The sequence below is a fragment of the Rissa tridactyla genome, chromosome 2 (assembly GCF_028500815.1).
Source record: "Rissa tridactyla isolate bRisTri1 chromosome 2, bRisTri1.patW.cur.20221130, whole genome shotgun sequence".
Lineage (NCBI taxonomy): Eukaryota > Metazoa > Chordata > Aves > Charadriiformes > Laridae > Rissa > Rissa tridactyla.
In genome coordinates, this window is record NC_071467.1 from 86,593,733 (window position 1) to 86,608,408 (window position 14,676).

The 14,676-nt window shown below is 34.0% G+C and overlaps 1 protein-coding gene across 2 annotated transcripts in view; it reads right to left on the minus strand.

The window, feature by feature from the left end:
• Positions 1-14,676, minus strand: part of CDH9 (cadherin 9) — a 68,631-nt gene that overhangs the window by 34,495 nt on the left and 19,460 nt on the right. For both annotated transcript variants that reach the window (XM_054191272.1, XM_054191273.1), the window contains exon 2: positions 10,386-10,680. In XM_054191272.1, the coding sequence (XP_054047247.1) occupies positions 10,386-10,680 (295 nt within the window). The remainder of the gene's footprint in view (positions 1-10,385; positions 10,681-14,676) is intronic.

A 14,676-nucleotide genomic window follows, 5' to 3' on the forward strand; every position in this document is an offset into this window, starting at 1 on the left:
GTACATACTTCAGTGGACAGACAGTTGGGTTGTTTTGGTTTGGTTTGGTTGTTTTTTTTTAATTACCAATTAAGTGTGAGCAATATGTGTTTTAAAAACAAATAGATGAACAACTTTCATAAGGAATAAAATTGATACTTGCACAGATCTTAATTGTGCTTGATCTTAATTTCACAGTGTTACATATTTATGAGGTATAGGAAAACGCTATTCTGGAAAGTCTTTTGAGGCATCTGGTTAGACAGTAGAAAATGAAGTAAATGTTAGCATAAGGATTGCTGTCATTCTGAAAACTTGCAGATGTGCATTTTGCTAGATATTAAGAAAAATACAGTGATTTCCATAAGAAATGCTGTAAGATATCTTGTTCCATGTACATGTATTCAGTGGGAATAATATAGAGTCGTTTTCAAACAGGCAGGAGATAGACAAGACAGTCCAGGAGAAACTTTTTCTTACCTTCATTTTCTCTGTGAAGGCTGTGTATGACACAGAAAATTTCCAAAATAACTACATGATTGGCAAGAAATAAAAATGGTGACATATAATAGAATTCAAGATGAATTGTTAATTGAACAAAGAAAAACACATATGGAGTAACTGCCGTTTCTAGAAATCATCTTCTATGTTTCTAGAAACTTATTATCAATTCTCATATCTATTTTCATGATTTAATTGAGAGTAATGTCATATTTTATTCCTGTAATATATAAAAACATACATATCTATTATGTATACACATACACATATATCATGTATAGGCACATTTTGAGCGAAAAATTTAATTAAACAATACTGTACCCATTACGGGCAGACATTCATAGTCCTTCCATCTCAGTGGAGACCCATTTGATGGTGTCTTTTAAGGAGAATACTGCACTTCTTTTGTGGTAGTAATGTTCCTTTCCTGACCTTGCTACACTTAGACTGCTGGTGTGCTGCAGCTAAATCAGTTGTAATAGAAGTATTCCTAATCATTCAGATTCACATGAGATAAAACTTTCATTTCTCAGTAGCTCTACTAAAACTGAGGGTTAGGGGTGGAGGGGAATAGCTCATCAAATGAGCTACACAGGATAAATAAAGATGTAGGAGTCTGGACTTTTCTTTTGTGATAGATCTGTTTGATGAGACTCTTACCTCTTTGGAAAACTGAAAATTATGTCAAAACATCTTTATGTACATTCTACTGTGTGTGATACATAGTTACTTTAATTTATATTAGAAAAAAAGTTGGTTTTTTTATCTTACACCCAAATATGATCCATTGTATCATATGTGCACATTTTGGAAATACTTAGAAGTTATAGAGAAATCTGGTGTGGAAAAAAACAAAACCAAAACCAAACAACAAAACAACCAAACCATCCTGCCTTTGGGTATCACTTTCAAAATAGATGCATGCATGTGTCAGCTTGATTTTAAAAAATAAACCTGACATTTTAGACTCAGATGTGTAACATCGGCAACTAAAATGTATATTCAAGCATTCAGAAGGCTGCCTTTTCTTTTGAAAACAACTGAAAAGCTTCTGAGTTCAGAAGATTAGACTAAGTAAGAGTCCCAGATATGGTTTGATTTAACAGAATAAAAAAACATTATATAAATAAGAAGATATAAATTGAGAAGTAAATACTTCTCAATATAATTTGTAAATTTATGGCTACACGTAACCAATTCTCAAACAGATTTGACTTACATCTAGTTAATTTCAATTCCTGACTTAGATCTGTGCGTTCAGCCTTCCCAGCCTACTACAGATCCAACATTTGAGAAATCCCATTCTCAAAAATCATTTAAGTGAAGAAAAGGGTTTCTTTTAGACACCTAAAACTACACGAGTATCTTGACTACATAGTGTCCGGAAAGAACTCTGCATTAGCATGATATAAATAGAGATAATAATATTAGCACTTTAAGAGCAGTTGTGCCCTTAGACAACAGATTACCTCCTCCCCACTACTAACTTGTTTATTTTAATGTCTGACATGTTTTAGTTTTAATAAAGGATATAACATGCGTATGCCTCTGTTTGACATGTTCCTTCTGATAAAGACACAGGTGTTCCTAATATTGGTAATGTTAATTAGTCCCAGCTATTTCAGTCCTTAGGACCATCAGTTCAATTGCCACAGGCTGCAACATGATCACATAAATGTGAGAAGGGGCTCACTGCACCTGTTATGCTGTAGTTTGTCTTAAAAGAAGCAAAATTATTTGGTGTCTGGTAGCTGCAAGAGCTCATAAGGGAATAAATTAGGTCCCTGTAAACTGGCAACATGTATTTACTGTGGCTCTGAAAAAAGGTTGCACATGGCTGTGAATTGTAGCACAGGTTTATATCAAAGGACATATAAAGAGTGTATGTTCATATCAAGAGGTATATATACTAACTGAAGCAACATGGCGGTTCCTTGATATTTTCAGAATGTCAATGAAATTTTTACTTTTTAGTTGTGAAGCCATGAAAGATGAAAGCACCTTGGATAAATATCCTATTGGAAGGAGAGCATCTCTAACAATGCAGAACGTATCCCATTGTACTGCACTGCAGTGAAAGCAAAAGTGCTGATGTAAAGAATTCAGGCCCATTATGCTTTTGTTCAGAGATTATAGTGTTATAGCTGAAAATCTACTGAAATGAAAGGAAGGAAAATGGATACATCAAACAATCTTTAGTGAAAGTATGATACAGGAACTTTTAATGTAAATTTCAAGCTCTGATTTAGAGAGGTCCAGGCCTCCAGGTTTTTTTGTTTTGTTTTGTTTTGTTTTCAATCTACACAGATAATGGGAAATAATACATTTGTTGCAATAAAGTAGCCAGGCAAACAGTATTGCATTGAATCATTTCAGAGAGATATAAAGGGGAGCCACATTTAACATAGCCCAGGCCTGAAAATTCTACTTTGCAAGAAGACTGTCACTCCAAGGGTGCTGTGATGCCTGTTCCTGCAGTAGCTGAACACATTCTGACACATCTATGCTGTTCTAGTCTTCCACTAATTGGTGGGAAATAGAGACATACAGAGATTAAATGAGTTTGTGGTCACCTTAAAACTACATCTCCAATGTTTAGGCCAACCAGTTTACAAAGCCTAAAGTCTCATATAGTGCTTTAAAAGTCACCTATCCTGTTTACTAATTGCTGCATTTGAACTGCTGTCATCTTATTCCTTCCTACAAGAAATAGTTTAGACCAGCATGTCATGAAGGGCCAGCAGGTGGAGGTTTATGGGAGCTCAGAGGAGGTCACAAACTTCTAACAATGAGTAGACAGCATCTCAGTTCCCATGGGACAGAAATACGGAAATTATTTATACCTACCTGTGTTTACAGAAAGCACTAGCTATTTTTACTTGCTGACAGTACTTCTATAAACCCCCCATTTCTTCTATCACCAAAAGTGAGCGGTAACTCACAGGGGGTGCATAGATGGTTCTGATTTTTCGGTGTCTTAATAAGAAAGCAAACCTCCCCCGCCCCAAAAATAAAAGACAAGAAAGAAAGACTGAGGAGTCATGTTTAGAAGATATGAGGATTTTGCAGCTGAAGAAAAATGAATACATCAAGTTATTTTTTAGATGAGGTTAGATACAGCTGGACGAAAGTGTCTCTTCTGCTTTTACCTGCTATACTTTGCATGCTCCTGTCACCTCCCTAGCACCAGCTCTGACATCTAACCTCATGTGATCTGACCCAGGGAACAAAAGTAGCAGAAAAGGAATATTTACCTCGAACAATCCATTTTTCTGATGATTTAGCTCTTAAACTTTCTTCTTTTGGATTTAGAAGGACTGTGGGTAAGGCATAAGACAGTACAACTAGGAGCAGAGAGATCAAAAGAAGAAAAAAAGTGCCACTCCTTTTGGCTGTAGCTTGAGATCTGCTTATCTGCAATGTTAAAATGTTCTGTCAATCTTAAATTTGTGAAACATTCAAATTCTTCAGAAGTACTGTTTTGAATCTTGTTAAGGCTGATTTTTGTCCCTCATTTTTTTCTGAATATGCAGTGTCTCTCAATGTTTTCAAGTGTGACTTTAATACATTCTGCATAAACTTTAAAGAAACTGTGATATTTCCGATGATTTATGAGGAATTTCCCAAATTTTATAAACATGATGTTTCCTCTTTACCGTCATATATATAACAGATATGTATTAGTTTTTATGTGATTGCTTATATTAGTTTTTTAAGTGTTTATGTTTTCTTCAGTCAGTAACAAAGAATAAAGCAGTATCACTAAAGGGTAAAAGTATTTATGTAAAAATAAAACTAACAAAGCTCTGAAGGAGAAAAAATAATTTATAAATGCAGTGTTTACTTTTAATTCCATACAATAGGTTTGGTTGTTGAATAGACCTGTACAACAATAATCTTCCCAAAACGTTATTGTTCAAAATTAGTTACATTGCTTTGTTGGCTCCTAAAAGGAAACTACTGCTTTTCATTTGGATCAGAGTGTATGTTTGTTTTTCCTCTTGAGATCACACAATCATGTGGGAGTCTTGTAAACTCAGATTTTCCTCTGAGGATAGATTCCTTCTGTGTCTTGAAGAGCCGAAATGTCTACATTACACATGATTTTGTTTATCTAACTGAACACAGGAGAAACCTCAGTAAAAAAGTAGTAATTGTAAACGGACATTTAAATTTTACAGAAATTATAGACAGTAATCATGAAATAAGGTCCATGCAGGTAGATCCTAACACTTAAATAACGTCCAGGTTTAAGTCAATGGAGCTGTACAAATTCAAAATAACCTGATTGTAATATCAGAGCTCTACTAAGTTCCTTGCAGAGTAGGCCTCCTTTTTGCTAGGAAAATGCTGTCCATATTATATACATAACTATATAAATGATAGAATAATTTAAGGAAAAAAATAATCATGAGCTAAATAAGATTCTTTTGACATTCCAATGGTTTTCTTTTTTTAATTGGAAATAAAAAGTTTTAAAACACCCCCTCATAGTCTTCTGAAAAAGTTCTGCCTCATGACAAATACAAAATATTTATAAAACATTCTATAAACTTCCTTAATGAAAACGTATTGTAAGCCTATTGTAAATAAAAGTGCTATGCATGTATCTAACAGAATGCATGTCCAGAACTGACAAAATCCCCATAATACCCCAAATTTCTTGGGAAACTATGTGTTTATATTTATATATTTATATTATTTATATTCATATATTTATATATTTATATTTTTAACTGTTTAACAAAAAGAGGATTTTGCATTTTTCACCTTGATGGTTTATTTTAAGAAAGTATTATGAGGCGTTGAACTCTCATTTTATATTTTCATCTTTATTTTGTAGACATGTATTTTTTTTCATTATGAAGTCTTGTATAAAAATAATAAAGAAGATAAATAAAAAATTATTAAAATACAGCATTTAAAAAAGAGAATCTTATGCAGACTCTGACAGTCATAGAGGTTTTGAAATTCATTAGTTATAGTGGTAAATGCAAACGGAAATATAGGAAGTATTCTACCCACAGGATTTCTGCCATCCTGCTTAGTATGACTAAAAGGAATTCTAATACTATATTTTAACTGCCGAATCTAAAATATGAACTTGCAGATACAATATTTATTTGAAATATATCTTTCTCTTAAAGCTAACTCAATAATTCATTTTAAAATAGATTATATGTTAACAATTAACATTCTGAATTTTTTCAAGTCAGCAAAGTATTTAATGAGATTTTGGCAAAGTCAAGACAGTCATTCATAGCTTTTTTTTTTTAAGCATCTGAAACCAGGGAAAATATGCAGAGGAGAAAATATAATTATTTCCTGCTGAAATATGAAAGATGAGAGCTGCCTCCATTTAGTCATTTACACACATCTGTAGATTAATGCTTACTGACATAAGCAAATTCAAAAATAGAAAATATGATGGTTACTGTATTTGGTTCTCTCTTTTTTTTTTTTTTTTTACTGTAAGGCCTACTTGTTCTTGTAAGAGCTTCCTATACAAAATAACAGACTGTTCTTGAGAAATATGTTTGTGATTATGTGGTGCTCAGAATAAGACGTAACTAAAACTAATATGTATTTACCTTCTCTGAAATTTCCTCTTATACTATTTCTAAAATATAGTCAAATCAGAATAGATCATGCTTCAAACACACCTGCTTTTCATTGTGACCAAGATTGTATCTTACAGCTTTGGCATTCCATCAATTTAACATTTTGAACATCTTTTGTTCCTTTACTTTCTAGATTATGTTTTGATTAAGCTTTATGCTAGATCTATCTAGCATCTTTTTCTTATTTTTTTGAATTATTTTTTATTGAATCAATTTACCTAGTCTGACATAAAACTCAGGATTCTTCACGTCAACTCTAGCACTCTTTAAAAATATAGCTACAGCAGTTATTATCCTACGGTTCTTCAGTATAGTGGCTGATTTTAATGAGAAATTCCATGTTATTGAGCTTTAGAATCTCTTAAACTAACTTTCTCATTTAATTTTTTGAGTTAATATCACTGTGAGCATTTAGCATGATCATTTCCATAAAAGCTATCTGAAATGACACTGCAGTCAGTTCACTTCAGTGGTTTTGATTGCTTCCAGTACTAACTTTGCTACACAGCATTTTAGGTATACCCATAATGCTGTTGGAGATATAACTGGATCCCATTTAGGCATAGCAAGGCTAATTTATGTATAGCTTGATAGCTGCAGTGTAGATATTACAACACAGGACTGGCACAAACTAGTGCACAAACAAGCCTTCATATTTCCCCCCAGACTTGGATAGGTTGTGCTGAAAATCCACGACACGCTTTCACTGTTCTTGCTATCAAACTAGTTAAACAAGAGTGAGGTTTGCCTACTGGTACTGAAAATCACACATTCTGTCAGAGGTGTTGACTTATCATTTTCCTTTGTGTGCTCTAGACCTAGTAATTCCAAGAAACAGCCAGTAACACAGTGAGAAATAATGTAGTATGATGTATCATTTGAATAACAGATACACACGCAGCTGGAAGCATTGCTAGTGATGATTTCTCTTCAATTTCTCATTTTCTTGAGCTTTCAAAAATCTCTGCTGTCATATTTTTTCAACTTGGCAAAATAATAAATATAATAGTTAAGAAAAAAATATCTTTTAAGACATAAAACTGGGAGGAAGTGAAGGATGGGAAGAAACTGAGGTTTCCCTACAAATTTTTGACCCGCTCATCATGAGTATATCCATTTCTTAAAATGCGTATAGTGTAGTTGTATAGTTGTTTCTAGTCAGATAAGTTATTTGGTTAGGTATGCAAGAATCTGTGTATATATAGTTACAACAAATAACCTTCATCATCTTAAGTATTCATGCAAGTAATGCAGGACTACGCTGACTTTCTAATTTGATGCAGTCTTAGTAAAGATGATCACTCTATTCCAGGGATTCTTGCTTTTATTATTCTTATATCTTCCATTTGTTATAGAGGAACATACAGAATTAAGGGGCTCTTAATCTTTTATTCTGAAGTCTCCCATTTTTCTGGAATGCACTTTTGTGATCTCAATCTGCTTTCTTTCTTCCTTACCTTTTCAGTATATTTTCAGTCCTTTTCTTTCAGATGCACTTACTTTCACAGCAGCGATAACCCTAAATACGCATTCGTCACTCAATAACTTCTCAGTTTGTTCTTCCTTCATGACTTATTTTACACAACGCTCCCACCTCAAATTCCATTTTAAGTTCTGAAGTCCAGAACCAACTAAAAGTTTTTGGCCCTACTTCCTTACTAAATTTAGCTTTTGGACTTCGATTTGACACTTACCTAATCTGTGAACAGCAATACATCCCAAAACCACTGAAGAGATTAAGCGTTGAGGTGTAATGAACCTACTTGCATAATTGACAATTCTGTAAATTTGTTATGTTCTGCAATAAACACTATGTTCAGGAAAAAAGTTGCTTGGACTGCATGTCCAGATAAAAGAAAAGCTAGTAGTTGTTCACTAAATCAAACCTATTGAATGAGGAATAAATACAGCTGCTTAAATGCCATTTTCGTAATGCATTGGAGATTTTTAATGAATGTCTTAGACACTGTGGAAAGTATGAACCAGGAGCTACTTCCACAGCCCATTGCCAGGCTGTATCAGTTTTGAGTTTAATTTTTGTCACTCTTTTTTCTTCTTTTCCCTGCATTTTGTCATATGCGCTGCCTAGTGCATGTTTGCTGGCTTACATTCATATAGCTTTCTTTTGTGTGGATGTTTCAAGAGCTACGCTACCTTCATTCTGTATTTCATTTATACTTTTGTGTGTTTTATGGGGAGGTTTACAAGAGTACCACTTGCTCACCTGTAAGTTGTATTCCACTTATGGTAAGAATCTCACCTTTTCACTTCCAAGTTATTTTCTCCAGTTATGGCATCTGCTTACTGGAGGAGTGGGACAAAGGGATTCCAAGAAGGAACATATTTGTATATTCCTTATTTACCTATATGTACATCCTGACAATTGAATTAGCATTCCTATGACTGACTTCAGAAATAAAGCATTTCTGCTTCTTGAATGGAGTGATCTGGATTTGGGATCTTATTCTCTGCTACCTTAAGAAATTAAAAAACTACTTTTATTCATTGAAATTCAAATGCTAAAAAATTGCTGATCCAGTGTAGTTTTTATATCCTCAAATGCAAATGTCAACAAACCAAAGCACAGAATAACTCAGATACCTTTTTTGCCTTCATATGGCAAGCTAAGGGGCATTTTTTTTACTGTTTAAATTCTTTTCCTCTAATTCTTTCTTCACAGTAAACTCACCTTTACTTGTGTCTTTTATGGACACCTTCTCAGCTTAATGGTACTTATACTATCATCATCCTCATCAAATATAGACATTTCATAGACTTAAAATTTCACAGGCAGTGCCAAAGCACTGGATCTTCTGTTCTCTTTTATTCATGCTTCTCCATTGACTCTAATGAAGTTGGACTAGGTGATAAGGTTAAACACGGACATCATACTTTTATCCTATCTGTTCCTATAGAGTTTATTCCTTACAAGTATATTTCAAATTAAATATGACAGGTGCACTGCCAACATTTTTCCTTCACAGATTATCAGCAAAGTAAATTCTGAATGGAAAGGATTTCTCTATTTTCCATTTATCTTTAAAAGAACCATTCTTGGACTCTTCACATTATACCTAGTAGTGTAGTTATTCCCTTCTCATGATTATAAAAGAGACTTATAAAATAGAGTCTTGTTCCATTATACTTCTGCTACTGCTCTGAGAGATAATTATTAGCTTCTGGAAATTATTTTGCAGAGATACATATTAGTCACAAGTGTTGATTGGTATTTTATTGTCTCTTTTAGCAATGCCGTCATCCAGGGCTGATTTTGCAAACCGTTACAGTAATGCAAGATAAGTAAATAATTCTTGAGAATTTATCTGTCAGTTGTTTCCCATAGCCCATGTATTTTATGCTTACTCATCTTATGAGAGAGACCATCTCTGATGAAAAAGAATGGACCACCAAGGTAATCATGATAACTTCTGATGAATGCATGCTAGTGAATATTATCTATCACTTTATATCATTTGAACAAAACTAAGAGAATCCTTTTCCTTTGATGCTATATTTCTCACCTGTCTTCTTACTGTCACTCCACATTTTTACTTTGCAGTGCAGCAGTTGTGAATAGCTGTAAGTTTTTATCCATGAAGAAAAATTATTTTTTAAAACAAAGAGTTATTTCTTTGGGGAAGGGCTTCATATGTTAGATATCTTGAAAAAACCCAAGCAGACAAATCCATACTAAAAAACCAAACCAAACCAAACCAAACCACCAAGAACAACTACTACTATTAATACCAAAGAGAAAAAAAACCAACACAATCCCCCCCCCCGCCAAAAAAAAAGAAAACAAACCAAAACCAAACCACCAACCCATAACAAATTGTTAGGTATTTGTAGGAATATATTTTTCATCATTTTGATATGTTAATTGATTTACATACTTACGTGCTTAAAGTTTTTTGTGTCTAAAGGTACAGAAAGATTTGCTAAATCAGACTTCACAAATACAAAAAGGATACATTATATGCAAGTGATATTCTCAGCTGTGGCAAAACTATGTCCTAACTGATAAGACAACCATATATGCTACATTCCTTGGTGATTCTGGTGGGCTTAAAAGACTAAAGGGTGGCTTATAGGGTGGAAAAAAGATTAAAGAAACAAATAAATAAAAGCAGAAATGAGTCATTTATGATACATTACTGGCAACAAAAATCGTTCCATGGCTGTTCACAGAAGCTAGTATTAAGTGCCTCAAATCAGAAATTATTATTAAGTTCCCAATCTACTCAAACCCATTTGCATTTTACATAAGGATAAGTTTTTACCTACCAACTCCAGCCATCTCCGGAATACTGGCGGTGTACATGTCCTTGGTGAATTTTGGTTCATTGTCATTGATATCGTGGATTTTAATGATAAATTCAGACTCTGGCTCCACTTGTCTTCCAGTTTTTCTGTCTATAGCCTTGGCACGTAGCACATACAGGGACTTTTCTTCTCTGTCCAATTTCTTTGCAGCATGAATATCTCCTGTATTTTCATCTATAATGAACAGACTGCCAGCCCCATCTCCTGTTAATATGTATTTTAAATTTCCATCTCCTTTATCTTGGTCAGTGTGTAGCTTCAGGGAGGTAGAAAAGAAGAATTCTATAAATATATGTATTATTATTACAGACCAAATCATTCAGCATATATGGATAAGTCTGTACAATCTTGACTATAATTGGGGTCAGTAGTGGTTATCTTGTGTTTCACTGTTGGAAAAATTGCAAATTTAAGAGTCACACACAAAAAATAGCTCTAAACAAACTTATAAGGACACATGTAGAATATATTGGAGTAGCATTGAAAAAGACCAACTTGAAACAAAAAATATTTATTTGAATAGTCTGTCCAGAAACTAGCAGAAGTCTCCTTTTTGAATATGACAGGGGGTGTAAAACTCATAAGTTTCTATTTGCAAAATAACACTTGTCTTCCCATTTATTGATTGCTAATAAGGCAACCATTTACCTTGCAATAACATAGAAGAAGTAGGATTTAAGGATTACAGCTTCTGAACTTCCGCAAATCACTTCTAAATGTTCTGATTTAAGCAACTTGTGTTGCTAGTTGTATTTTTTTTTTCCGTTAGGAACATCTCACCTCTGTTAATTGCTTCCTTCCTTCTAGTCCTCTCCACACAGGAGAAATAATTTTCAAGAACACTAGGAGGTAAATTTTCAAAGCATCAAGTGGGATTTAACAGTCCTTTTCTTACTACACCTCTTCATAAGAGTTCAAAACTGTACCCTGTGAACTTACAGGCACTGATTAGTTTGCCATATAGCACCATTATGAAAAAGTGCCTAAAAGCAAAGCCGAAGCAAGACATTGAAGCTGACCCAGGCACTACAAATTCTCACATAACACTCTTTTTCAGAAGTCTGAATTTCCTCTAATTTAATTTGCAAGGACATGCAGTTCCTTTTAATGAGCATCTGTGGTATACTTTTCTCAGATATATGCTTACAGTCACATCTAGCTACAGATCAGTCACCTGAGTGCTTTTCAAATGTGGACAGAAAGAATCTTACCCCAGCATTTTTATATATTTTTTTTATTTCTCTGATTAGAAAAATATAGTATATCATCCACACAAGAAAATATTGTTCAGTATCAGTAAAGGTGTTACTCCAGTCACTAGAGCCAGATAAGTTATTTTATGCCACTTCTTTCCTTGTTTCCTTGTTTATGTATTCCTGGCAGTGTTTACCTTCACGTTTCATAGCTGAGTCATTGCATTTTTTTATTACTCCACTGTATGAAGAAGGATTGTGGTGGATTTTCTTAAATTTCTTTACTTGGACTTTTTCCTCAAGTTTAACACTGCAGCCTAACACTAGTCGTCAAATGTGACCTGGTTATTGTTATGGTCTTCTAGAGGTAAGACTGAACGAGATGACTATCCAAACATTTTTAGCACTTAATATATTCAGTGTATATCTGTAACAAATATCTGAGAAAAATATTAAGGATTGCATACAGTGGCTTGAAAGCATGATATACAACATGCATAGAGAACTCCAAAAAAAAAGTCCCTGTCAACTTGCCACCTTTACAGATAATACAGAGGAAATAAATTTAAATATTGCATGGGTATCTTGACACAGAATGTGGAGCATTATGTAATCAATATACAGAGTTCATGAAAATATTTGATTCGTATTTTCATGTTTGAACTTATTTTCATATTTGATTCTTATTTTCAGGAAAAAAAGAGTAGACTTATTTGTATGTCTATGTATATGTAAGTACAAAATATAGAGTATTTCTTTTGGTCAGGTGATTCTGTCTTGCACCACACAGGACAATTTATTGTCCCTCAGAAACAGTGCACATTCATTCTTATTGAGATATTCCTCACCTTGTGGCATAAATATAGCTTTCTCCTTTTGTCTTGAGGTAGAACTTTTTGAAATATACCAAATAAGAATCAGACCTCAGGAGTGATGACTAGCACCTGAAACTAGTTTTCTCATGAAGACAGGCCCGCCTGCTTCTTTTTGAGTCTTTAAAATGTCTCCTGTTTAAAACGTAACACCTGTTATGATGTCCTGTGTTGTTACAGGTCTCCTTAACATCCTCAGCCAGCTAGCTGGGGGAGCAGCCAGGTGAAGAGCTGTGTCTGGGAACTCAGTAAGGGGTCAATCCCATGGGTCAGGAGAAGGGAAATCACTTAACATAAGGCATTAGGGAGGCTAGAGTGTCTGTGAAGATAACATCCTTCCTCAACACTGAATATAAGGAAGCACTTCTTTAGTCTCACACAATAGTCATCACTGACTAATCAGTAATTTGTTAAACTGTTTATAGTCCTAATGTTAGTCATGTAAGTGCTTACATTAGACATGTAGGTTACCAAACTGAGTAGCTGCACATTCTGTCCTGTGTTTTTTGTATTTACTTTTTGTATTTTTGAAATAATTTCCATCAGTCTCCCTGGGGCTTTTGGTTTTTTCCTGCACATGTATATACTCCAACACACGTTGCTATTGATAGGAATTTATTTAACTTGCTTATTGTTATATGAATTAAACCAGGCTCTGGTCCACAGGTATTATCTCCATAGCAGCCTGCCTGGCAGATGGCCAAGAAAGACACTTAATTTACAGGACCCCTGGTCTTTAATTGTCAAGACTGCTATGCACGGGAAGAATGGAATATGTACAGAGACTGGAGAAGTTTCCCACATTAAAAACAAACAGCCATTACCGAAACAAAATATCACACAGTTCTGAACTGGAAAATAAAAGAAAGAAGGGGGTAAGGGGTAGAATGAGACTTTTATATTGCTTGTCTTGATTTAGAACAGAAAACAAAATTCTTCGTTTAAATGGGAATATATTCTATACATGGAATTGTGCCAGAAAAACTAAGTACATAATATGCATTTTATTGGAAATTATATCTGGAATTTTATTTTAATATAATTTTATTTGAAAGTGTGATAATAATATAGTTCTGATTTGAAAACCTGCTAAATGCTTTTCCCAAGCAGTTCTGCTACCCAAAGAATCTTTCAGAGACTGTAAACTGACTTAAAGTTAGCACTTTACTTACTAAGATTGAAAATTTTCCTATTTGAAATTTTTTATTCCTACAAAATCCTCCTAGACTTGGAGAGCTGGTCACCTGCTGAAAAGAGGTCCTACATGCTAGAAGAAGACAGATGCAAATGAGTAGCAGAGATCCAGGCTGTGAATGTAAATAGTGTTAGCCTGCCAACCTGATTTTGATTGCTCATATGAGCAATTCTGCTGGTAATCCAGGGTCGACAACCTCTTAAAATGGGGTGACGATGAGCAAGTAGTGGGAGCAGTGATCTTTTCTGTGCTAACAAGTAGTTCCGGAAAAAAGTCACATCTGTCCATTGCCATTCCCTTACCCTGCTCCTCCACTATAGATAGATCCTCAGAGAACAGGTTAATTTATTTTATCGGTCTGCTCAAACTATCTACAAACATGTCAGGTAGCTCAACCTGTGATGGGTATTTTAAGCTTCCTGCTTATCTCATGCTTCTACCAAATGATAAACAGAATTTTCAAGCATTATAAGTTTGAGAATATAATGTGATTTCCTAGCGATGAAGAGTTCCACCTCCTATTGCCAATTTACTATTAGCAAGATCACTTGAAGTACAGTTGCAAACTACCACTTATTCTACATGTAACAGTTTCTAATTCCTATGTATTCTTTGTTTTGCACTTCACATTTGAGGAACCTTCATTAATCTGTGAAGCAATTTTATGACTTCGTAGTTTGTGGAAAAAAATGGGACCATTTTCGTATTTAAGAATAAATAAAGCAAACCATTATCCAGCATCTTACAGAAAAAAAAAAATACTGACTGTATAAAATGGAACAATGAAACCATTCTCTCACTGTATTAGAGTTATATAATTACAAACCATGCTTTTAATTTAGGAGACAGAGTAACTGCATGAGATTGTAGATGGTTATGCAAAATAAGTATAGGGACTTAGACATTTGTAAAAAGATATTGCAATTTAATTTTAACCCATCTATAGTCTATGTTTCTTTATGACTGGTAATCTATAAACTGCTTAAATATTT